Here is a 23,079-nt window from a genome sequence, read left to right as displayed (position 1 = left end):
TGACAAACGTGTTGCTAGTTCGCGCCCCCGGTTATGGAATTGTTCGTTGAAGAAGTTTTCGGAACCCTAGACGGCCGGTGGAGCCGGAGAAAACTGTCAGTCTAAAGTTAGCAGGCAGCTAGGCGTTACCCGAGGTGGGCCGAGCAAGGTATACGAGGTTCTTCACCATCAAATAGCATCGTGGAGTAGCACATGATGTCAGGTCATGAAGAAATAGCACAACCCCGAAAGCCTTTTCTCGGCTACGGGAGCCGAGTTTACGGGCCTTTTTACCCCATGCGAAGTGGCTGTGGTGATCGTGATGGCTGACTGATGCCGGTTGCCACAACATCTAAGTGTATGTAATCATGACGAATGGGCAGGAAGTTAGCGAAGGTACCTAGGTAGAGGATATTTACCAAATCGCAGTATCGTCATGACACGAAGCGGGAGCATCAGTCGCAGAAGCAAGTGCACCAAAAGCAGAGAAAACTAATGCCAGGTACCGCGCAGTAGTGGCAGCTTGGCCGGGCTACTGGCCGCTCCTACAAACAGTCAGGCCAGGCAGGCACAACTTAGGAAGGCAGCCGTCGAAGGGGTTGTTTATCCTTCAGGGAGAAGGTGCATGTCTTTCGGCCAATCACGAAGCCTGCCCGAGGCAGATTGCGCTTACACCCACTCCCACACAGTCTCACACACATCTCATCTCTCTCCTGTGTCGTGCATGCATGGTCGATAGATCCCCTGCACGAAATGCATCGAAATTCGAAAATTTCCCATGCCGCACTGGAAAGGATTGAGCCGAGCCCGCAATGTCGTGACGGTTGCGGATCAAGAGCTGATCTGAACAAATGCATTTCACTTTCTGTAAAGCAAATGCACATAGGGATCTTCATCTTTCCCAATGGGAAACCCCCGACGATATCGAACCATTGCTCCTCAATGCTACCACACTGTACATCAGCCGTCTGTGTGGACAGTCTGACTACACAACCTACCTAATCGAGCGGTCTACTTCCGGCACGGCGGCACAGCAACGTCGCAACGCGAGAAAGGCCGTGATGTTGTGGGTTGGGGGATTCGCCCAATTGGGTGTGCGCGAGTTGGGGCGGTTAGTCCAACTAGCGGCCTTTTCCCTTCTCTTCTCACGCGATGGAGGGATTTTATTTTAAATAGTAGGTGGATCTGGGGTTCGATACGAGGCCAGGTGCTGTAGGGCCAACCAAACCGATTTCTTCTGCGGCTCCTACCAACCGATACCTTGTCCCCCAATGCGAAAGTGGTAAACAGCCCGAGATCGACAAAAGCAGCTATTCTTAAGGCGACTGGCCGAGGGTTCGAGAACGGGCGGGTTGGCCAGCGGGGACTGGCTGTTTACAGCTGGTCGACTCGTCCAACACTGGTAAACGAGCGTGTCTCGTGGTGCTCACCGGCGGCGATATGCCCGGATCCGACTTTGGATACAGTCCGCTTAGCATGCGCCGGGAAGGGTAGAAGCCGGGGTTTGTCAGTCGATCAACGGGCCTGGCTTGTCTTTCACGAAATCCCCACCAGCGGGCGTGCCAGAAATGAGCGAGATCCACTCCCGTACAGGCTGCAGCGATGACCCCTGAAACACCATGCCATCTTGGCCTGTCAGGCCGTCTTACTGGCCGTATCAACAGTCATGAAAAGGGCCGTGTTCCTCGGGTCGCCGTCCTGATGACCTTCTCCTACTCCAGCAGCAGCAGTCAGTATCTTGCCACTGTTCTCGGTTCGGTCCAGTCAATACGAGAGTGTCGTTAGTTTATATACTATCTAATACTTTGGTTTTCTCCATTTTCGACCCCCATCTTCACTTACATACGGTCCTACCATCAAGTCATTCGCTTACATATATACCCACGCGTTGACCAGCCCTACCAAACAACCACACTCGCTGTTTCACTTACAACAACTTATACTTACTTAATCATCAACCCACTACCTTAATATAATGCCTTCCACCACATCCGTCCTGCGCGCCGCCGTCCTGGCCGGCGTCGTCAGCGCCGCGAGCGTGCCCCTGGCCGCCCGCCAGCAGACCACCGCCACCTGCGCCGAGACGCACATCTTCCTCGGCAAGGGCAACAATGAGCCGTACCCGGGCCGGCAGGGCAAGCTGGTGACGGCCATCTGCAACGGTCTGTCCTCGTGCGACTACGAGGACATCCAGATGCAGAACATGCTTGAGGACGAGTACTGCGGCGCCGTGCAGGAAGGGTCCACCAACGGCGTGAACCAGATCATCGCCTACAACAAGCGCTGCCCCAGCACCAAGCTCGTCGTCAGCGGCTACTCGCAGGGCGCCCACGTCGTCGGCGACATCTTCGGCGGCGGCGGCGGCACCTACTTCAACGGCTGCGTCGAGCAGCCGACGCCCAACCTCGACATCAACAGCCCCGCCGGCAAGCAGATCGCCGCCATCCTGACCTTTGGCGACGTCCGCCACACCGCGTACCAGCCCTACAACTACCTCGACGGCGCCGACAAGTGGGGCCTGTACCCGCGCAACAGCCAGCAGCTGGCCAACGCCGCCAACTACGCCTCGGTCTGGCGCGACTACTGCGCCGGCGACGAGCCCATCTGCGCCGGCGGCAACAACGTCGACAACCACCTCAACTACTTCGACCTCTACACCAATGAGGCGGCCGAGTACGTCCAGGCCAAGATCCGGGACCACCAGGGCAGTGGCAGCAGCAAGCCCAGCAGCACCGGTGCCAGCACCACCACAACCTCGGCGCCCTCCCCGCCTCCTCCACCGTCAAGTCCGTCGTCACGACCGTGACCATGACCAGCGGCACCTCGACCAAGGTCGTCACCACCACCTCGTCTACCGAGGAGGCCGTCAGCAGCGCCGCCAGCTCCGTTGGCACCGCCTACCCGGCCTCGTCGTACGTCGCCAACCCGACGACCGTCAGCATCCCCGCCAACTACCACACCAACTCGCACTACCACACCGCACCCCTGCCCGAGGCCACCGCGCCCACCACCGAGGTCCTGTCCTCCATCCCCGCCAACACGGCCACCGCCACCATCCCCGCGTCCTACACTGCTTCGGCCACGCCCTCGGGGTCGATTCCCTCCGGCTACCCTACCGACCTGCCCACAAGCGGTGCTAACTCGGCGGGCGCCAAGCTCGGCCTGGCCATTGCTGGTCTTGCCGCTTTCGTCATATTCTAAGTTGCTGAGGAAGCAGAGGGAGGAAGAGAGCGGGAAGGTTACGAATAGACGATGGACTCGGTTTATGTTTTATGTGTATATAATCCTCACCGCCGGTAGAACTAGAATGCCTAGTATACCGGACGAAAATACCATATTTTCTTGAAACACTCCATGCACGCATCAACACCTATTGCCGTGAGTGAGATATACAAATGCATAGATCTGCGCCCAATGCCATGTCTTCCCATGAAAGCGGCTGAGAAAACGCTAGCTTGGATGACGCCAGTCGCACTGAAGGAACATGGGGACTGTTGATTGTTGTTGTGAGTTGGCTTGACAGTTTTTAAGCGAGATTGACGTGTTTCTGCTATGCTGACCTGCATACTGTAGGAACGCTAGTATGGGGTGGTTTGAGTGTGTTGCATGCAGACGAGCAGTATACCGGGTAACTTGGGTGATGATCAGCTCGTAACACAATCTCGCCTATTGCAGAGTGTAAGTCGAATTCTGCATTCTGCGATTCCAATAATGGTTCTGTCAGGGTACAGGGACCAGGATCTGTTCTGATAAGAGGCCCAATTGAAAGTTCAGAGGCCAGGTTCCAGTGTGCGGCCCCTGCCCCTGTCCTGTCCGTCCGCTGCAACTGGAACTGGAACTTGGGGCTGATGTAACCTCCAGCTGAGCACGTGCAATGCCCATCCCACAGCGGAAGGAAAGTTCCTCAGTCGCATTGCTAAAGTGTGTTCGACCAACATGAGAACAAGGCGCAAGGGCACAGACAGCAGAAGGCGCAAAACCTCATAAAGGACCCTGAATTCGGCATCAACCGACTTTGTCTCCAGTACACTCGTGCCCGGAATAGATGCACGCGAGTCAGTAGCCGAAAGAATATTCTAAAAAACGCCCTTCGAGAACATGGTCGGAAACGGGGGCGGGTCATGATGCCTCGTATTGCTCTTTTGAGGGTTCTTCAGGACCCATTGCATTCAAAACCCGAACCCTTGGAACTCACTCAGCTGAGCCCTCAGCCGTATTTAAATCCAGACAGGGGCCAAGATAACGGTACTGGAACCCCTATTGGTAATGCTATGGGGGTGCATTCTGAGGGTCAGTACGGGCTCAGGCCAACCATCCTCAAGTATTATTGAAGATGTTTTCCGAAAAGTCCATCGAGAACATGACCCCGAACATGCCCTCGAAAACACCCAGATCTCCCGGGAAAGTAAGATTATCGAGTTGCGAGTCTTCTCCTGCTGCATAAGTGAAGGGAGGCGTCATGCCCGAACCCGATTGTCTCGAGCCCGCCGCTGGTAGAGCTGTAGAATACCCTGCTGTTGCCGATGCAATTCCCAGTTGTGCCGCCGAGCTGTCCTGGCCTCGCCTCTTCAACTCCGTCTGCTGCTGCATCTCTCTCACGTACCGGGCTTTGGCCATCATCGTCCGGATAGGCCGCCAAAGCGTGCCCTTCTGCGCTCGCTTGTCGAGCTTCCAGATGTCGTAGACCCTTTGGACGCTCTCCCACGCGCGATCGCAGTCGACTGAAGGCGCGCGCCCGCATAGCTCCGAGAGCACGAGCGCGACGGCGGACCACTGAATGTAGGTATGGGAATGCCAATGCCACGGCGACAGCAGCGGGTCCAAGAGCAGGCGGCCCGACAGCTCCAGGATCTCGACCGAAGTGAGAAAGAGCTGGTCTCGCATCTGCGCTTTATCCGGCCTAGAAGGTGCCGCCTGTGGTTGTTGACTACTTGTGCTCTTCCCCTTTACAGCGGTGCGTGGGACATGTATCTGCAACCAGAATCGCTTGAGTATTAACTCCAAAACCATGGATACGATCAGCTGAGAAGGGATAGAGGGGTCGCAGTGGCGCAAGTATTTGCCCTGAAGTTTCTCCTCGAGCTCCTTCATCATGGTCTCTCGTTGCTCGAGCGACAGTCCATCCTCGGCTGCGTTCTCTTTGGTCTCCGACGCGGCGCCAGACCTTCGGTAAATCTTCCATGTCGCCTCCATCACTTCGACTCGGATCAGGCAGAAGGTCATCTCGGTGAATCCGGTTCGCTCAGCAGGGAAGTCCGGCATGCTTGGGCTAATGTCACTGTCGTTGATATTCAAAGGTGGTTTCGTGTCGAATGCCAGATCATCCACAAATGGTTTGAAGCCGTGATACTCCGAGGACCGGTTGTCTAACAGGCAAATGTGCCACTGTGATATCCCGCGTTAGCACACAAGGATCACTGCCTCGCAAGAGCCCACCGGGTTACCCATGAGAATGACTTACCCATAATCGGCGGCGCATTTCGGTCTCGAATGGTTTAAGCCCAAATCGTGTCCCGTCGCGTTGTAAGCCCATTGTCTGCGCAGTATGGTATACGAGAGAGGCCAGGGACCATGGCGTGCGCGAGTCATCCTCATTGCGCAACACCAATATGAAGCACGTTGCAGCCTGAAGCAAAGTCATGCTCTGTGTGTTGAGGAGGTTGGCCCGGGCCAGGGACTGCTCGACCGCGAACCGAAATTGTGTAAGGGCCTGTTCCCGTGGTATGCATAAGATCTCCATGCACCTCTGAGGAGAAAGGCTTATGACCGCCGTGTAGTAGACTGTAAAGAGGACAGCCTCGGTTTCCTTGCTGATGGAGTCCAGAGAGGCAAGGGCGTCCCAATAGTCTCTCGAGAGGGTTGGCAGATGGAAGATCCGCACCATGGGCGCTACATTCTCCGTGAACACTCTGAACAGCGCCACTGCCTGGGCCAGCAGAGGGTGCAGCGACTGTAGAGAATGGGCCGTCGAACGATACCCGAAGATTGCCGCATTCATCTCCAATGATGAAGACGTCAGGCTTGAGCCCCCAAAAGCGGGCGAATCCAGGCTTTCATCATCCGAGCCCGGATCTAGCAGCATCTCGCGGAGCTCTTCGACCTGTAACGGGATCTGTTATCAGCAAGTCTGACAGTTTGCCAGTAACTTGTGCTAGGAATACAAACCTCGTCGGCCAAATTGCCCCATAGAGCATTGTCATTCACGTAGTAACTCGTCTGCTCTCGAACCATGAGCCGACTGAACCGTTCGTCGGCAGGCTGATCCGCGTCCGCCTGACCTTGGCCTAAGCCGGACGCTGCCGAGGTCCCGGCTTTGATAGGGATTGTTGCCTCCGGCTACCGGGCCTTTGGCGTGGGAGCGACTGTCCAACTTCCGGATGACGGCCTCGAGATGTGATAGTCTGTCCGCCACGTAGCTCTCCGTCACCTTCCGAGGCCTCTTGGGCGCCCTGCCTCGGCCAGAAGGGTAAACGCAGTCTGCATCGACTCTGGCGCAATTTGAGCATGGCTGCTGACGATCACATTTGATTTTGCGTGCCCGGCATGACTGGCAACTGCGAAGGTTCCGACCACCAGAGGCATTTGCTGCAGTTGTCTGTAGTGTATCGCTACCGGTGACTGGCCCCGGCGCGGCCATCATCGCGAGTGTGATCTGATGGGGGTGACTATGCGACTATGCGACTATGCGACTATGCGAAGATGAGACAGAACGGGAGAGCTGGAAACGGATAAAGGGCGGAGAGATTGCCATACAACGACACTATCTACATATTGAAAGGAACACATAGCATGAAGCAGGGACATGGCCATAGCATATGGAAACACACATCTTCCTGTGCAACCTATGTGATGTCAAACAACGCCATTCGCGAACAAGCTTCCCCGGATAAGCTTATGCGAGGCCGAGCTTACTATAGCGCACCCGCACCCGACACAACTAAAAGGAAGAGCCCCGCATTTACCTTATACTGAAATGACCAAAACGAAGAGACCAAATGCCATAAAAGAAACACTCAATCAACTTTGACTTGGAACCGATGACAATTGAGATCACTACAAAAAGTGTCAAAAAGAGAAAAAGAAGGGTCTTGCCGGGGATCGAACCCGGGACCTCTCGCATGAAGCATCAGGGTGAACCCTAAGCGAGAATTATACCACTAAACCACAAGACCGAAACCCTTGAATCAGCTAGGCTGATTTGTTGTTGACGATCGGTCACTTAGCGGGATATATAGCTTACTCAGAATCGTCAATCGATGTGGATTACGGGCTTTGGGGCTTTCAACTCGGCCGTTCACAAGTGATTGGGATTTGAAGAAAGGTTAACTTGATGATTTGATTGATGCGAAAAAGCCACCCCCACCTAAGATAGAAAAGGGAGGACCAGTCTTCGACATTTGTTTAACACAATGAAGTGCCTCCATACAACCAAAAAGCTTCAATCGCACTTCGCCTCAATGTATGCGTATGCAGAAGAGAATGCCAGTTCAACCCTCAGACCATATCCACCATGTTTTCAACTTGTGTGGTGTTGTGCATGTGAGCGTAGCAACCGAAATAATCCTAGAAAATGCCCATGTATGTACACCTCGTAATCTTCAATTAGTGATCTGTTAATTTTATGTTGGCATCAAGAAACCCAGCTAGACCAGCCAATGGGGTGGTGGGTGTTGGAAACACAGCATTTTGCTGGTATGAACCGGGCATTGCAAGTGCGTTTAGTTTGTCATTTCCTCCCCAAAGCCCACTCTGACCTGGGGCGTACCGTGAGGTTCGTTTTGGTCAGCGTTGGTTCCGGTTGGAGTCAAGTGCCTGGTCCGTTTGGTCCCCTTGCCGCTGCCTGGCAGGTTAACATCACTACTGTCGCCCATGCTCGTAGGCGTGCCAACCTCCAAATTAGTATGGGCAAGACCAGTGGTGCCGCTCAACTTCTTGGTGAGGTCACCGGCCGAACCGGAACGCTGGCTAAAGACCCCCGAGAAAGTGCGTGAGCTCGGTTGAGGCGAAACGCCAGAGCTTGCTTCGCGACTGCTGCTCTCCTTGTTTTCAAACAACAGGCTCGGGGTGAAGTTGTCCGACGGATCACCAAAAGCAGCTTGCGAGACCTTACGCATATCCAGATGATCAAGGAGACTTGGCGTGTTGAAGCCTAGTTGATTAGGTCCTAGCCGGGTTTTCCTTCCGAGATTTGATCTCGGAAGTGGGCGCTGTCATCGGAGTGCCTGCTTGGGTGGGGGATTGGGCAGGGCTGGTTCAATAATGAATGGGTTAGAGGCACCCCCAGCTCCGGTGGAAAACGAGCTGTCTTGTTCATGTTGGCAAACAGATCATGGTGAGGCGACTTTTTTGATACCTCTGCGATCAAATCTCCGACAAGATTCTGCCCAGTCAGCGAATTCGGCGTATTGCTTGGCGCTTTCGGATGGTGCAGGGCATTCTCAGGATCTCCGTTGACCATGTTGACGTTCGAGTTGTGGCCGTGAGACCCTGTCTGCTGCAGCTCTGCCACATGCTGGGACGTACTGCCTGGATTGCTTATATAGTCAGGCATACTGGCATCTGAGCTTGTAAGCTTTCGACGGCTTCTGGACGCTTTCTGCCCTCCGGGCTGCCGAGAGCTCAACAAAGGCTGCTGAATGTTTGGGGATTGGCCCATCGAACCGAAGTTCGAAAACGTCCAATCGCTGAGGTGCGACGATGATTCCGCATAGGGTTGGTAGAAAGCATCCATGGAGTTGATGCTGCTGTTAAACAATCCCTTGGATCCACGCTGCAGCAAAGATTGCGTGTGAGGCATGCTTCCGAGGAAGCTGCTTGCCTGTCCAGCTGTCCATCCGGGCATATAGGCTTCATGGCTTGAAGATGTCGACTTGCTGTTACCATGTTCATTGGCACGGCGTGGGGAATGTATATGAGCCTCCGAACCATCCTTGTGATGTTGTGTCGGGACGGGCATCGACTGGCTCTGAATAGGACTGCGGGACCACATGCTTGGGTTTGGCCAGGCTATTCCTGAAGATTCGAGGATGTCTAGTAACGAGATATTGATTAGTGCAAAGCGCTTGATACTGGAATCTCGACCCAATTTTGTCAAGACTCACCCATGGGGGCGTGTTGGAAAGAGAATGCGATGATGTTGTTCACACGCTCAACTGGGACTGTAAGTGAGTCGCGTGGAAACCCCTCGCTGATGATGATCTTGATGCGTCCAACTTCGTCCGAAGGGTTCCAGTAGTTCTGTTGGAGAAGTTCTTCCTTGAATCGAGGGAACCTGAGAGGCTCAAGCTCTCCATTCTTGGTGAACTCGAAGCTTCGACTCATGATTTGGGGCCATGATGCCTCTTGGGAGAAAGAAGATGATCTGACCAAATACCAACTGGTTAGTCCAGATTGGTCTCAGCACATACTCGTGATGACTTACGCAACGAGCCGTCCGTCAATGGTCACGCGTGCCTCCCATTTGACGAGTTTTAGATGCTGGCTGTAGCTCTTGGTGTATTGGCTAATCTCAGGCTTTCGCCAGTTGTGAAGAGATATGAGGAACGGAGTGCCGAGAGCGAGACCAGGTATGAAACAGGTCAGGGTGGGCAGGCCATAGGATCCGGAGGCGAAGGCGAACTCTGGAACGACGGCGTATTAGTATGGAGTACATGGCATCCTCGACGTGTTTCACACACTTGCCTGGGTCATGGACGACATGGCATTGTGTCTTGAACTCTTTAAGAGGAATTTTGGACGAGTCCTGGGGGAAGATGAGAATATCCCAATCCTCGTAACGCATCGTGATCAATGGGTTCAACTGCGTACCAAAATACAGGGCGAAACAAGCAAAATAAGAAGCTGGATGACAGAACGAGGGTATGGTGACCCGGAAAGCTTGACGAAAACGTGTCTCGAGGAGCCTGGATGCTGCACCTTGGGTTTGGCAGAAATGGCAGTATGGTACATGATGGAACGAAGCTCTCTGTCAAGTGCAAATCCCTCTCTCCCACGGAAGACGCAAGACGGCTGTTGATGGCAGCCACGGACTTTCTGGGCCCCGCCCCCTATCAATCGTGACTGCCTCTTCTAGATCCCGTTCATATTTCAAATGTGCATTTGACATATACATACACACAGCAAGCACCTAGGTAACCATCAGCGCACTTGGACTTCTGAACAGTACCTAGGTATGTAATCATACGACTTATAGGCCAATAAGGGAAAACCGACCCATCTTCGCTACGTCCTGCCGTTGAAGGCGTTTGAGCACCCATGGCGAAGGACATGGAATGGGGATCCGGAATGGCACTCCTGCTTTGGCAAAAACGCACGACACCGAGCACGCATGACCAGTCCAATTCCAACGGCTCCTGCTTTATTGATTTGTCTGAATTGATGCCATCATGTCTTGTTTACGCGGTTTTCTTCATATTTGACCATGTGGCTGGCGAATACCAGTCGCGATGCGTAGCATCTTTTCTATATTTCACATAGGGAAGGGGCTGTCTCTAAACGTATACTACATGTAGATCACGCGTGACTCGGGCCATTGATTGCATCCCACGAGCAAATACCCATCTACTGAGACGGCTCAGCAGCTTAATGTTGGTGTTTTTCTGTCTAATTCCGTTGTGACTGCACCCAACTCGGTAAATATGTACAATTTAGGCCTCCTCAGCAACCTGGTAGGGCTCGGGGTCTCCAGGAGCTCTCGCCTATGTTTACAGTTAGCATCAAGAATTCAAGGATTGGTGCATTGCTGATCTTACCCTGACGGCGCCCTTGCCACCCAGCTCTCGCTCCAATCCGCCCTCGTACTCGCGAGGATACGACTGCTTGTCGGGATAGACTCGCGATACCATCCAGCAAACACCGAGGAAGACAGCCACGAAGGCACCGAACTGGACAGCACCCTTCCCGGGCGAGACCCAAGTGTATTCGTAAGGGCTGAACATGCCGAGCACGTCGTGATCCTCGTGCACGGGCTCGCCGAAGTTTCGTCGCTCCTGCTTGTCCCACCAGTCGGCATGGGGGTCGCGGAATTGCCTCTTGATCCGGGGAGGGTTGATGTAGCCGCCGTTCTGCCCACTCAAGTCAGTTTCCCGCCGACACGCAACCAGGCGGGCGCGCTGTGGACCGCATCACTGACCATGTTGGGATCCTCAGCGTCAGTCAGCTGAGGCGGGTCGGGGTATTTCTCCTCAATGATTGACTTGTCGTTTATCGAGTTGGGGAGAAAGCATCGTCGCTGAATCATGGGTAGTCGTCGGCAAGCCTGTGCTGCAGATCGCAGGGCCGGAGCCTGCGCAATTCGACGAGGGAGCATCTGTGCGACACGAGTTTAGCATGCGGAATCGGCTTCGAAATCCAATTGGAGCGTACCGTGGCCATTTTCGAGCCTCAATGCCTGCCAAGTTGCGTTGAGGTTGGTTATGCTGTTCAACAGGTTGAGGTCATTCAATTGAGTGGTTCAAGCTTTGGTTCGGTTCGATGCGAGCTCTCTTGTGGCCTCAGGCATCCATTTCCCTCCGGGCTGGCTCTGTCTGGCTGTCTTCACCCCCCGGCTTTCTGAGGTCGTGCATGCCGTTTTGTGGGCCAGTCAGTACGGTCCCCAACTTTGAATTCCCATAGGCCCAAGCTTCCATTCTCAAGCCAATTACAGCCACTGACAGCCCGCCCAGCAGGTGCTATTGGTACAGCAGTCAGGCAAGTACCTACCTGGCAGTAACCTGGGCCTTCTGGGCCTGCTTCTAGTGATGCGGCGGTTGTTAGCTCCAGCACCACTTTGCACCCAAAGACGTGTCTGGCAACTTTGCCTGCCTTTTCTCTGCTCTTCTAATCCGCGCGACAAGGCAGCAAGCGCAAAATTTCTAGAGCAACGGGGTCACTCATCAAAACTTTTAGCTGGAGAGTAGCATTTGCAACACATTCGCCATCGTATCTAACGACACCGTTCCCTGAGCATGTCCAGACTTTGCAGTGATAATCTCTTGGCTCTTCTCTATTCGTAGACCTATTTTTTGTCTCCCCAAATGCCACAGTCGTCGAGTTCGAGACCCTCTTGTCCCTCTGAGACCCTGGGCACCACCGCGTCATGGCCGATGCTTCTCCAACTGCTGCCAATGCGCCTGCTCCCGCACACGACCTCGATGCAACTTCGAATTCCAACCACCATGACACCGATTTTGCTGCAGTAAAGAACGATAAGCTGCAAATCGATACGTCCATCATATCGCCCAAAGCCCAAAATCCGCCTGGCGATAGCAGTGACTCCGATCTGACTCCTATAAAGTCCGACGATGAATTCGAAGAAAACCCTTTCGCCGAGCCCTCATTATCACAGGCCACGCCGAATGGTCTGAACCACGAAGCGAACACCGAGCCCGAGGAGGACGAAAGACCATCCAAGCGGCGTAGAGTGTCGACGCCACCTCCGAATGCCCAACAGCGCAAACCCAATCCCGTGTCACCGCCCTGGAAGAAATTCGAGGCTGAGGGCCCGACTAGGATCCTTGACAATGGCAAACGAAGATCTGGCCGCGTCAACATTCTACCTTCAGGCCCGCCGCCTTCAGCGGCCAAGTCGCGGCTCACTAGAGGTGCTCAGCAGGACCAGAAGGCCACACCACCAGCCAAGACCAAGCAAGCAAACACCCCCAGGACAAATGGCTACTTGAATGGGGCTCTAAGGTCCGCCTCCGGCAGCAGAGCCGCAGCCTCCAAGACTCCAATCTCTGCCAACAAAAATGCTTCGAAGAAGCCAGTTACGAGTAATACCCGATCTGTGCCAAAAACGTCGAACCGTCGGAGGTTATCCCCGTCACCACCTCAAACCACATCCAGGCGTACCTCAGCCAGGACACGGCGAAGCTCCCGAACCCGACGCGACAGCTTGGAGGTGCCTATTTACGATGATGAAGATAGTTCGAATGCGCGCCAGACAAAGATTCGGCTACGTGTCAAGTCCGCATTTATACCCATCGTTCACCCCGCCCAAGTCAATGTGCTACCAGGCCAGACTGTAGCTCGACCCAAACTGGGGGAAGATTTCGCCGAATTTCTGCAGAAGGCGCCAACCATAGACGTTCACGAAGGCGGGTGGCAGGACTTGGGCGACGATGGACCGTCTTATACCGATGAGCAGGCCGAGAGAGATGCCAAGTTACTTGCGCGCGTGGAAGAGGAGGCTAGACCTGGTGGACTGCTTGATGAAGTCACCTGCGCCGCATTTGTTCCGGAAGCGGCTGAAGAACCTCCTCGACAATGGGCACATATGGACCACTTGCTCAAGGCTACGACCAACTTCAGAAAGCTTATGCTGATTGAGCACCATCGACACAGAACGACAGCGCGGAAATTGGCGGAGGCTTGTCGAGATGAATGGCTCCGGAGACAACCCCAAAACAGCCGAACAAATCGAAGCCGAGGCAAGAGAGGCTTGGGCAGCACGATACAAGACTGTGGTAAAAGTACTTTTCGGTACTTGGGAAAATGTGCGAGTCGAAATCAACCGCAGACGTTTGGAAGAGTGGGAGGCCGCTGAACAGAAACGCGTGAAGGCGGCTCTGAACGAAGCCGTCAATATGTCGGAGCTCAAGCTTCAAGCTCGCCGGGCCCATTTTGATTCTGAACTTGTGTCTGATGAGGACGACGATGAAGACGACGATGCTACAGATGAGGATGACGAGGATGACGAGGATGAAGAAGACCTTGGAGACGAAGAGGATGCCTCAGCAGCTGACATTGGTGGCGACTTGCAATCAGATGATGAATCCGAAACTCATAGGACCTTCGGTCGCGACGAAGACAACATGACCTCATCGGACGATGAAGACGACACGAAGTCCGACATATCAGATGCTCAATTGACTCAAGAGCAGCTGATAGCAAAGTACGCCAACGTACCTGATCTACCACGTGATCAGAGAGACCCTGAGGAGGATCCCGGTAACGAGGCGACGCGCGCTGGAGTTGCCGACGAAGACGAAACAAGTGATGAATCTGTCGACATGGACGATGACCTTGGCTCAAGCGATGGCAATTCAGAAACCGATGTCAACGATGGGTCGGAGGATGACGAAGATGAAGAGGAGGAGGAGGAACCCTCAGGTCTTCTCGGATTGCTTTTCGGCAAGTCTGAGTTGAAGAAACTGAAGACCGATGCCGACGGCGAACGATTAGACCCGCCTACCGACGACGTTGAAATGGGAGACGCGCCGCCGCCAAACCACAACGAGGCTGATGAGCAACCCAATGGGATCGAGGCTGCTGACAAGACATTGGGCGATGCGTCTCTTGCACTACAACCAGGTCATGACGACGCAACAGTTGAAGCGGAGAATATGGGATTGGCCTCCCATCAGACGACGGAAGCCGAGACGTCACAGCTGCAGTCAATGCAAATTGACTCGCCCAGTAATCCGTACCAAGCCAACACGCCTAATGCCATGGCTACGATACCAGGACCCCTCAATGCTCAAACTGTCGGTGATGAGATTGTTGACGCGGTCAAGCATGGACAACCGGAAAACAATGTTGATTTGACTATGCTCGGAACCGATGACGAGCCGCCAGTTATCCGCAGTGTCGAAGCTCCCGCCACTTCTGTCGCTGCGAATGTCAGCCCCGGCACAGATGTGGTAACCAACATTGGAAGTCGGGACCCTAGCCAGTCCCCCAGAACCTCGGAGACGAAGGTCACAGATGCCGATACGGCTTCATCTGTAGTCAAGTCTGGTGTTAGTAGGTCTTCATCGCCAACGGGCCGCACACCCAAGACCGAAGTACCTTTCTTGCTCAGAGGGACACTTCGCGAGTATCAACATTATGGCCTGGACTGGCTCGCGGGCCTATATCGTAACAAGACGAACGGCATTCTCGCTGATGAAATGGGTCTCGGCAAAACGATTCAGACAATTGCACTGCTAGCACACTTGGCTTGCCATCACGAAGTTTGGGGCCCTCACCTGGTGATTGTTCCAACGAGTGTGATGCTGAACTGGGAAATGGAATTCAAAAAATGGTGCCCTGGCTTCAAGGTCCTCTCATATTACGGCAGTATAGAGGAGCGGAAAAGGAAACGTCAAGGGTGGAAGACAGACGACATGTGGAATGTCTGCATCACATCGTATCAGATTGTCCTCCAGGATCAGCAAGTCTTCAAGCGTCGAAGATGGCACTACATGATTCTCGACGAGGCTCACAACATCAAAAACTTCAAGTCCAAACGATGGCAGACATTGTTGACATTCAACACACAAGCCCGCCTTTTGCTGACCGGAACGCCCCTCCAAAACAACTTGACGGAACTTTGGTCCTTGCTATTCTTCTTGATGCCTTCGGAGAATGGGGTCGGAGGGTTCGCGGATCTTGCCGAATTCCAAGACTGGTTCCACAAACCAGAGTCCCAGATTCTAGAGAGTGGCAGGGAGCAGATGGACGACGAGGCTCGAGCCATTATTGCTAAGCTTCACAAGGTCCTCCGGCCTTACCTGCTTCGTCGTCTGAAGGCCGATGTTGAAAAGCAAATGCCTGCCAAGTATGAACATGTCGAGTTCTGTCGGTTGTCGCGAAGACAACGCGAGTTGTACGACGGATTTCTTGCTCGGACTGACACGCGAGAAGCGCTGGCATCAGGCAACTATATATCCGTCATCAACTGTCTGATGCAACTTCGAAAAGTCTGTAATCACCCGGATTTGTTTGTTGAACGACCGATCATGACATCCTTTCGGCAGCGCGGGTCTGTGGCTGCTGACTTTGAGTTCACAAATCGTCTGGTGAAAGACAAGCTCTTGGCGGAAAAGCCGATGAGTCTTGTGAGCTTGAGTTTCCTCAACTTGTTGCCATCCCATTCTGAGGACCTCTCTGGTGCTGTTTGCGACCGAGTTTCCCAGTTAAGCTCCCATCGCTCGCTTATGGATCTAAGAGAGGCTCAAAAGACACGAGCTCAGTCTGCTTATTCGAATCTTGACCCTTCTGCTGTTGAGTCCAACATTGTTTACCTCGAGAGCGCAGCTCGCTGGGGCAGGTTCGAGGAACTGCAACATTGCGTTTACATCAACGCTCTTCGCCGGCAGCAGAGGCCAATATATGGCAAAAACCTGCGGGACTTCCTAACAATCGGCATTGACAAACGGCCACACAAGCCCCGCCCCAGAGTCCCGGCCAAGATCATGGGCTGGTTCGAGGAAGAGTCGCCTATTCTGCGCTCCATGGTGTTGGATCTTGACCAACGTGCGGCGAGCATGAAGAAAACTATCTCCACCTTCGCGTGCATCACGCCCGCAGTCATCACGCGAGATGCCGACCAGTTCGTCTTGGGCTCCAAGGGCGTCCAGGTATTTGACGAGGAGAACCTTCGACTCGCGGCCCCGGTTCGGCATGCGCCTTTCATGCCCAAGGAAGCGCCCATTGACCCATGGCATGAGGCCCGCATGCGCTTAAGCATCCAATTCCCTGACAAGCGGTTGTTACAATACGACTGCGGCAAATTACAGGCATTAGACCGTCTTCTGCGCAAACTTCAATCTGGCGGGCATCGGGCCCTAATCTTCACGCAAATGACGAAGGTGCTGGATATCCTGGAGCAGTTTCTCAACATACACGGCCACAAGTATCTTCGTCTGGATGGTGCTACTAAGGTTGAGCAACGACAAATCTTGACTGATCGGTTCAACAACGACAACCGCATCCTTGCTTTCATCCTGTCTACTCGATCGGGAGGACTGGGCATCAACTTGACTGGTGCTGATACTGTGATTTTCTACGACCAAGACTGGAATCCAGCCATGGACAAGCAGTGTCAGGATCGATGCCATCGTATTGGTCAAACCCGCGACGTGCACATCTATCGTTTGATTTCGGAACACACCATCGAGGCCAACATCCTACGCAAAGCTTCACAGAAGCAAATGCTGGACGACGTGGTTATCCAAGAAGGAGGATTTACTACTGATTATTTTAACAAAATGACGGTGCAAGACGTCATGAAGGATGTTGTGGATGACGCTGTAGAGGATGTCGTTGGAGATGCCATGGATCGCGTGTTGGGGGGCGCCGAAACAGGAGGCGAACGTGCTGTTGGCCGAGTTCTCGAACAAGCGGAAGACCGTGAAGATGTCGCAGCCGCCCACGAAGCAGAAAAGGAGATCCAGGAGGACGAGGCCGACTTTGACGACAAGGCTCCCACTACTAGCGCCTCAGGGACATCAAGCACGAGACAGGGTACACCGGCTACCAGGGGACGCGTCGACCGCCCCGGGTATCGGACGTTCGAATCTTGGATTGTACGAGCAATCTGCCGACGCCGTGGAGGTTGAGCTCAACGCATGGGGCGAGCAGATGCGGAATATCGACGATTTCATGCTCGGGACGATGGGGCGCATGTTAGAAGGCACACCTCTGGAGCTGCCGAAAGACAAGAAAAAGGGGAAGGCCAAAAAGGGGAAAGACACGAGAAAACGGTAACGGCAGTCAGTGAGCCAAGGTATTACGATAACTGTATTATACGAGTGTGAGAAGCGTGGGTTATTGTCTTTTTTTATTAACTGTGCCTCATTATCAACCGCAAGCGGCGGTGCTTGCCTTAGATGGGCGGGCTTTCTTTCGGGGAAAAAACGGACGGGAAGGGCGCTCCCTCTGAAAAGGGGTCAGAGAATCGAGCCCTAGACTAAACCAGCATTGGGAACAGGTGTTCGGGAGCGTGTTTGGCATGGCCCAAAATCATCCATGGGGCGTATAACAAAATGGAGAACTGTACTGTACATAGCACACCAATAATGACAATGAGGCAGCTCATGCGACCTATCTACTCACACAACGACTCTTCCGCTTCTGCTGGCTTGTTTTACCCAAGTTATCTTTGCCCTGCACTGTTGTGTAAAACGAATATCATTTCACGCACGCAGTACTTTTCACTACAACGCATGTTTCCACTGGCATCATAGAGTCCTTTGGCCACTATTGCGAATAGGACTTCCCGCATGACCTGAGCGATACATATGGTCGTCGGCAATCATGAGGCAGCAGGAGGGGCAGTGATTACGACAGTTGTGGACGCATGGTACGATCGGTACGATCTTCAGGCCCTTGCTATGCAGATCCCCGTTTGCCGTCCATGCAGATAAAACAGGGAACCCACCCTCTGCCCCTAAACTGTTGCGGAGCTTCCAGTTGGCCTTTTCGTTCCCACGAAAGTGATGTCAACCCGAATCACAAAATCTACCGGTCCTCGATACCATTCTGTGCTGACTCTAAACGGTGACCTATGAGCTCTTAAGCAAAGAGACTGGTAGAACGATGGATACTGTCCAAGCTTCTAAGAGAAAGCGAGAGCTGGTGGATGGTGACACCGATGACGACAATGCAAACGACGTGCAGGCCCACGAGAGGGCATCGGGGAAGCGTGCTTGCCGTGTAATCAAAGAGGAGCCAGACGAGGACCAGAGTGTATTACTGTCCCTGCCGGAACATCCCAGATACGACTCTCCCGTCAAGGAGGAAGATCTCGTCAAGAAAGAAGAGGAACCCGAAACGGGCCGCAACAGCCTCGTCACCCCACCACCGTCCCAGCCCGAGTCGCCGCCGTCGCCGCCGCCACGATACTGGCACCCCGCCTTCCCCGACCGGGTCGTGCGATGCCGGTACTGCCAGCGCCCCGACAAGGTGCTCCGCGTGCCGGCGGCGCGCTCCAACACGTTCAACAGCGGCCGCGTCCAGTTCACCTGCGCCGAGTGCGGCGAGGCCGACCGCTACGGCGGCTTCATCAGCTGGGCCGACGCGACGGGCGTCTACGACGACAACATCCGCTACTACTGAGGGCTCTCGTCGAGGGCGGACCTAACGACGCAGCGCAAGCCGTCGGGCCGCGTCTTCTTCACCTGCGCGGTCGGCCAGTGCTCCTTCTACTCTGGGACTGACGTGAAGCTGGTGGACAAGGCTGATCTTGAACTTGCGGTTAGTCGAATGGTGAGTGTATTATTTCTTCTACATATAAGTTTAGCTTATGTGCGGTTGTTGTATCTGTGTGTTTGTCTACATAGAAGTTACCTAAGTTGCTGACTCGTGGTTGCTAATTGGTGCTGGCAGAACATGGCACGATTGCGAAACCGGCCCCAAAACTATGTCCGGCGGCAGCGAAACGAATATCCCCCTCCGACACTTGGCGGCCTACTTCACCTGATAGCGTTTGGCTCGGGCTCAAGATAGCCAAAAGAGGGACATTTCTACAGAAGGTTTGGGAGTTTGTCTATTGGACATTTGATCATTTTCTAATGAACAAACCAACACCGATTCTGGTAGTGACATCACCCCGCGGCGGTGGTACTTGGGCTTGTGTGGGGGAGAAGTCGTCAAAGGATTGAACATGGCGGGCGGCCCACCATCTCCAAGACCCCTACGAGTCTACGACCCCGCCATGCCGAAGGAGAAAGCCGTGATCGAACCACCGCCTCGGAGCCGATATTGATACCAATCGTAAGTAGAGTTTTCTTTTTCTGTCTCTCCAGCCATTGACTGCCAGTGGTTCGTGTCTCCTTTTCCCACCCCCTTCTAATACTATCTACAGCTAGTTTCTACAAAGCGGGGACTTGACTCAATATCGTCATGGCGCCGCCTGGACAAGAAGAACTCGTCGCAGAGTCGCAAACCTTCCGGGAATACCTTCCAGACCTCACCACACCCCGGTTCACCCGTATAGCAGAGTGCGATGCCTACTCTCATGCCGCCGAACTGGTAGACCACCAGCGACCCCCATGGCTGTATGCTCTATACCAGCACTGGCTGAAGCTCCTCAAGGAGCCATTCCGCGGCGTGACCAATGACGGTATAATCAATGCCCCTGCCCTCCAACTCCCACCTACGAAAACAGCGAAGACTAACATGTGAAAACAGGCAACGTCCGCCCTGGGCTCTTCCAGCCCCGCGATGAGGGTGTCCCCATCGCGGACATTGTCAAGGCCACAAACAAGGTGCTGGAACAGCTGACAGACACCCAACAGCAAAGGACGCTGTTCCACGTCGACTCGCCGCAGTGGCGCACATGGTCCAACCCAGAGTTCCTCCTGTCCGACAAGGGCGTCCGCCTGGACCAGCTGTCCGATGCGCTGCGGACTGACATCCTGTCCGTACTCGAGACCGCCCTGGGCCCCGAAGGCTACGCCAAGGCCGTCTCCGCCATGCGCGTGAACCACTTCCTCGGCGCCCTGGTGGGAGCCCCGGCCGTCATGAACGAGTTTTCGTACAACTTCTGCGTCTTCGGTGAGCCCGACACGCAGGAACCCTGGGGCTTCAGCTTCTACGGCCACCATCTGTGCCTGTCCGTCTTCCTGCGCGGCGCCCAGATCGTCGTGAGCCCCTGGTTCACGGGCGCCGAGCCCAACCTCATCGACGACGGGCCCTACAAGGGCACCCGCATCCTGCACGAGGAGGAGCGCCTGGGCCTGCAGCTGATCCAGAGCCTGACGCCGGAGCAGCAGGCGGCGGCCCGCACCTACGAGCACATGAAGGACGACAAGATGCCCAAGGGCCGCTGGAACCACGACGACCAGCGCCACCTGCTGGGCGCGTACCGCGACAACCGCGTCGTGCCCTACGAAGGCATCGTCGTCGGCTCGCTTCCCGCGGAGAAGCAGGAGACCGTGTCCCAGATCCTCGAGCAGTACCTCTTGTACCTGCCCCAGCGCGCGCGGGAGCTCAAGCTCGCGGACTGCCGCGCCTGGTACCACGAGACGTACTTCTCGTGGATCGGCGGCTACGGCGCCGGGGACCCCTTTTACTTCCGCATCCAGAGCCCCGTCGTCGTCGTCGAGTTTGATCACCACTCCGGCGTCTTTCTTACTAACCAGGAGCCCAAGCGCTTCCACATCCACACGCTGCTGCGTACGCCCAATGCTGGCGATTACGGGTTCGCGCTCCGGGGGTTGAAGAGGGAGGGAGAGGTCAAGCAGGAGTTTGTTTGGGAGGGTTAATGTGGTGAACAAACCATTGGGCCAGGACTAATCGAGTTGGATCAGATGCTAATACTAGGCGATTGCCCATGTACTGGAATAGGGTATCTTATTGTATGTAGGACGCTTGAGATCAAATAGGAATATGTCAAATCTCATGTAGTCTCACCACCCTGCCACCCCGGCACCAAGGAGCAAGTGATCTAGCGTCTCGCCACCCTGTGTAAGTGTAAGGCTTATAGCCCCTGTAACCTGTTGATACACGTCATATGACCCCTTCCAGAACTGGAACCCAGATTTTGTGTCTTCGGCTTTTATCAAGTTCACAGTCGCCGTTACGATCTTTGGAGCCAGCGTCAGGGGCTGTGCCACGGGAGCTGCTACCTGAACTGCCAGCCTCTCTTCCCCGAGACCGCTATCGGTGGAGCTGGCGACGGTAAAGGAGGCGGAGGTCCCTGTCGCGGTTGACATACTGGGCACGAAGAAGGTTTGTCCTGCACGGCTGATTGGAAAAGTCTGCGTCGTCAGATTGTCGCCGGATACCGTGAATGACGTGGCATCCCCGATTGCACTGCCTGGGATTGAGAATGGATAAAAGTAGGTGTCGCTCATCCCATATGCAGTGTAACGCTTCTCGGGCTCCGGGCTGAGGGACGTCACGAGATCCCCGGAAGAGAACGTAACAACCTTCGTAACCGTAGGCGCGCCCCAGAGGATCTAAAGGTGTAAGTAAGAGTCAGGGTAACATTGCAAGCCGACAGAGAAGCGAAGAGACCAACCCTGATATTTCCAGACAGCACGAGCCGATCAGTCTCCCCATTAAAGTCCCACGTCACATTGACGGGCTTGATGGCCATCGGCGCGATAGCATCCCGGAGCCGCACACCCGACGGCACCGTATCGATCATGCGGCCGAGGAGCTCGGCACACGTGTCCTGGAACGCCTCGGTAGTCATATCGTATAAGCCCCGCATAGTCTGGTTCCCGTCGCTCTCGTACAGCCTCAGGTCGGAGCGCGCGGTCTCGTTGAAGCTCGTGACGAGGGCGCCGCCCCGGCTGCCGGTCGAGTCGATGTACTCGTGGACGACGAGCGGGTCGAAGGCGCCGCGCGTGCTGTCGAAGTTGGAGCCGCCGTTGGTGTTGGTCGGGGTTACGGCTTCGGGGCCTACTACCTGTTTGAGTTATGGTCAGCCTGCAGTGCAGTGGGTAGACGATGTCGACGTCTGAAAAGGGGGCAACAGGCAACACGTACCTCTGGGAATCCACCATGATGCACCGAGCCCAGCGTATGTCCGCAAGCTGTCAGTGCTATGGCATCCTGTCTATTGAACCCGGCTCTGCCGAACTCCTCCAGCGTCTCGTCGACGCCGGTCTCGGGCTCCGGCACGCCGGTCGTCGGGTCTGCGTGCAGTGCATCGATGCGCCCGGGCCGGTAGGGGATAGCCTTTCCACCACACAGGTGAACCGACATGACGGTTCCCAAAGCAATGAGATCCGACACTAAGGCAAAGACGTGAGTTAAATGCAGAATGTGGAGATGAAACGAAGGCAACTACCTATTCATCGTCCCCTTACATGGCTGTTGTTTTGCTTGAGTTACTCGGAATATCATGTAGACAGACTCACTAGAAACGTACTCATTCACAAACGGCCGCCAAAACGTAAAACTGTCATTAAAAGCACTCCCCTTATTCTCAGCACGCGCAGTCTCGAAACCAATGGACGCATCGATACCGCCAGTAATTGTCCCTGCCGCAGTAGTGGTGTCAGCGGTGACGAAGTCGTGGAACGCGACGCGGAGCCACTGCGCAGCCGTGGTACGGCCCGAGTTCCGCGACGGCTCGCCGACCTCGGTCACGTAGTTGGTGCAGGGGCTGATGGCGGCCGAGAAGTTGGTGGCGCGGGCGCCCCCGTGGTCGACCAGGAGGTGCTCGAGCAGCGATGCCTGCGGGTCGGGGTAGAAGAACATGGCCCCGCCGCCGCTGGCGAGCAGCGCGGGCAGCAGCAGGAACAGGAGGTTGGGCTGGGACAGGCGACTCATGATCCCTTTTTACTCGATAGCTTTCTCGTGCAAAGTGTACGGTAGCACGTACAGATGACTACGAAGATTACGAAAACTTACTTTTAACTTCGGGCTGTAATTACAATTAATCTCTTTTGGTCTATATGT

The 23,079-nt window shown here is 54.6% G+C and overlaps 8 protein-coding genes across 8 annotated transcripts; 4 read left to right on the top strand and 4 right to left on the bottom strand.

The window, feature by feature from the left end:
• Window positions 1-1,954: 1,954 nt before the first annotated feature.
• Window positions 1,955-3,180, top strand: PG997_003489 (Alpha/Beta hydrolase protein; the record flags this gene model as incomplete). Its single annotated transcript, XM_066807804.1, has 2 exons — window positions 1,955-2,656; window positions 2,689-3,180. 2 exons carry the CDS (start codon window positions 1,955-1,957, stop codon window positions 3,178-3,180), a joined length of 1,194 nt encoding a protein of 397 aa, XP_066671422.1.
• Window positions 3,181-4,296: 1,116 nt separating this feature from the next.
• On the bottom strand, window positions 4,297-6,619 carry PG997_003488 (uncharacterized protein; the record flags this gene model as incomplete). The annotated part of the gene is made up of 5 exons (XM_066807803.1): window positions 4,297-5,364; window positions 5,441-5,689; window positions 5,747-6,091; window positions 6,145-6,217; window positions 6,258-6,619. The coding sequence occupies 5 exons, from the start codon at window positions 6,617-6,619 to the stop codon at window positions 4,297-4,299; spliced, it is 2,097 nt and encodes a 698-aa protein (XP_066671421.1).
• A 1,078-nt stretch (window positions 6,620-7,697) lies between these two features.
• PG997_003487 (uncharacterized protein) lies at window positions 7,698-9,760 on the bottom strand (the record flags this gene model as incomplete). Its single annotated transcript, XM_066807802.1, has 5 exons — window positions 7,698-8,186; window positions 8,258-9,009; window positions 9,081-9,340; window positions 9,401-9,597; window positions 9,674-9,760. The coding sequence occupies 5 exons, from the start codon at window positions 9,758-9,760 to the stop codon at window positions 7,698-7,700; spliced, it is 1,785 nt and encodes a 594-aa protein (XP_066671420.1).
• Window positions 9,761-10,625: 865 nt separating this feature from the next.
• Window positions 10,626-11,352, bottom strand: PG997_003486 (NADH:ubiquinone oxidoreductase 20.1kD subunit; the record flags this gene model as incomplete). The annotated part of the gene is made up of 4 exons (XM_066807801.1): window positions 10,626-10,676; window positions 10,731-11,042; window positions 11,111-11,287; window positions 11,344-11,352. 4 exons carry the CDS (start codon window positions 11,350-11,352, stop codon window positions 10,626-10,628), a joined length of 549 nt encoding a protein of 182 aa, XP_066671419.1.
• A 703-nt stretch (window positions 11,353-12,055) lies between these two features.
• PG997_003485 (helicase SWR1) lies at window positions 12,056-17,430 on the top strand (the record flags this gene model as incomplete). Its single annotated transcript, XM_066807800.1, is given in 3 exon segments — window positions 12,056-13,192; window positions 13,311-17,187; window positions 17,204-17,430. The coding sequence occupies 3 exon segments, from the start codon at window positions 12,056-12,058 to the stop codon at window positions 17,428-17,430; spliced, it is 5,241 nt and encodes a 1,746-aa protein (XP_066671418.1).
• Window positions 17,431-18,261: 831 nt separating this feature from the next.
• Window positions 18,262-18,780, top strand: PG997_003484 (uncharacterized protein; the record flags this gene model as incomplete). The annotated part of the gene is made up of 1 exon (XM_066807799.1): window positions 18,262-18,780. One exon carries the CDS (start codon window positions 18,262-18,264, stop codon window positions 18,778-18,780), a length of 519 nt encoding a protein of 172 aa, XP_066671417.1.
• Window positions 18,781-19,566: 786 nt separating this feature from the next.
• PG997_003483 (uncharacterized protein) lies at window positions 19,567-20,930 on the top strand (the record flags this gene model as incomplete). Its single annotated transcript, XM_066807798.1, has 2 exons — window positions 19,567-19,786; window positions 19,855-20,930. 2 exons carry the CDS (start codon window positions 19,567-19,569, stop codon window positions 20,928-20,930), a joined length of 1,296 nt encoding a protein of 431 aa, XP_066671416.1.
• A 144-nt stretch (window positions 20,931-21,074) lies between these two features.
• PG997_003482 (heme peroxidase) lies at window positions 21,075-22,950 on the bottom strand (the record flags this gene model as incomplete). Its single annotated transcript, XM_066807797.1, has 4 exons — window positions 21,075-21,626; window positions 21,689-22,081; window positions 22,162-22,409; window positions 22,593-22,950. The coding sequence occupies 4 exons, from the start codon at window positions 22,948-22,950 to the stop codon at window positions 21,075-21,077; spliced, it is 1,551 nt and encodes a 516-aa protein (XP_066671415.1).
• Between the last annotated feature and the right edge of the window lie 129 nt (window positions 22,951-23,079).

This window comes from Apiospora hydei (assembly GCF_038363865.1).
Source record: "Apiospora hydei strain CBS 114990 chromosome Unknown utg000004l_segment0_segment0, whole genome shotgun sequence".
Classification (NCBI taxonomy): Eukaryota; Fungi; Ascomycota; class Sordariomycetes; order Amphisphaeriales; family Apiosporaceae; genus Apiospora; species Apiospora hydei.
Note: the sequence above shows the minus strand (reverse complement) of the source record. Positions and strands in the feature narration are given on the sequence as shown.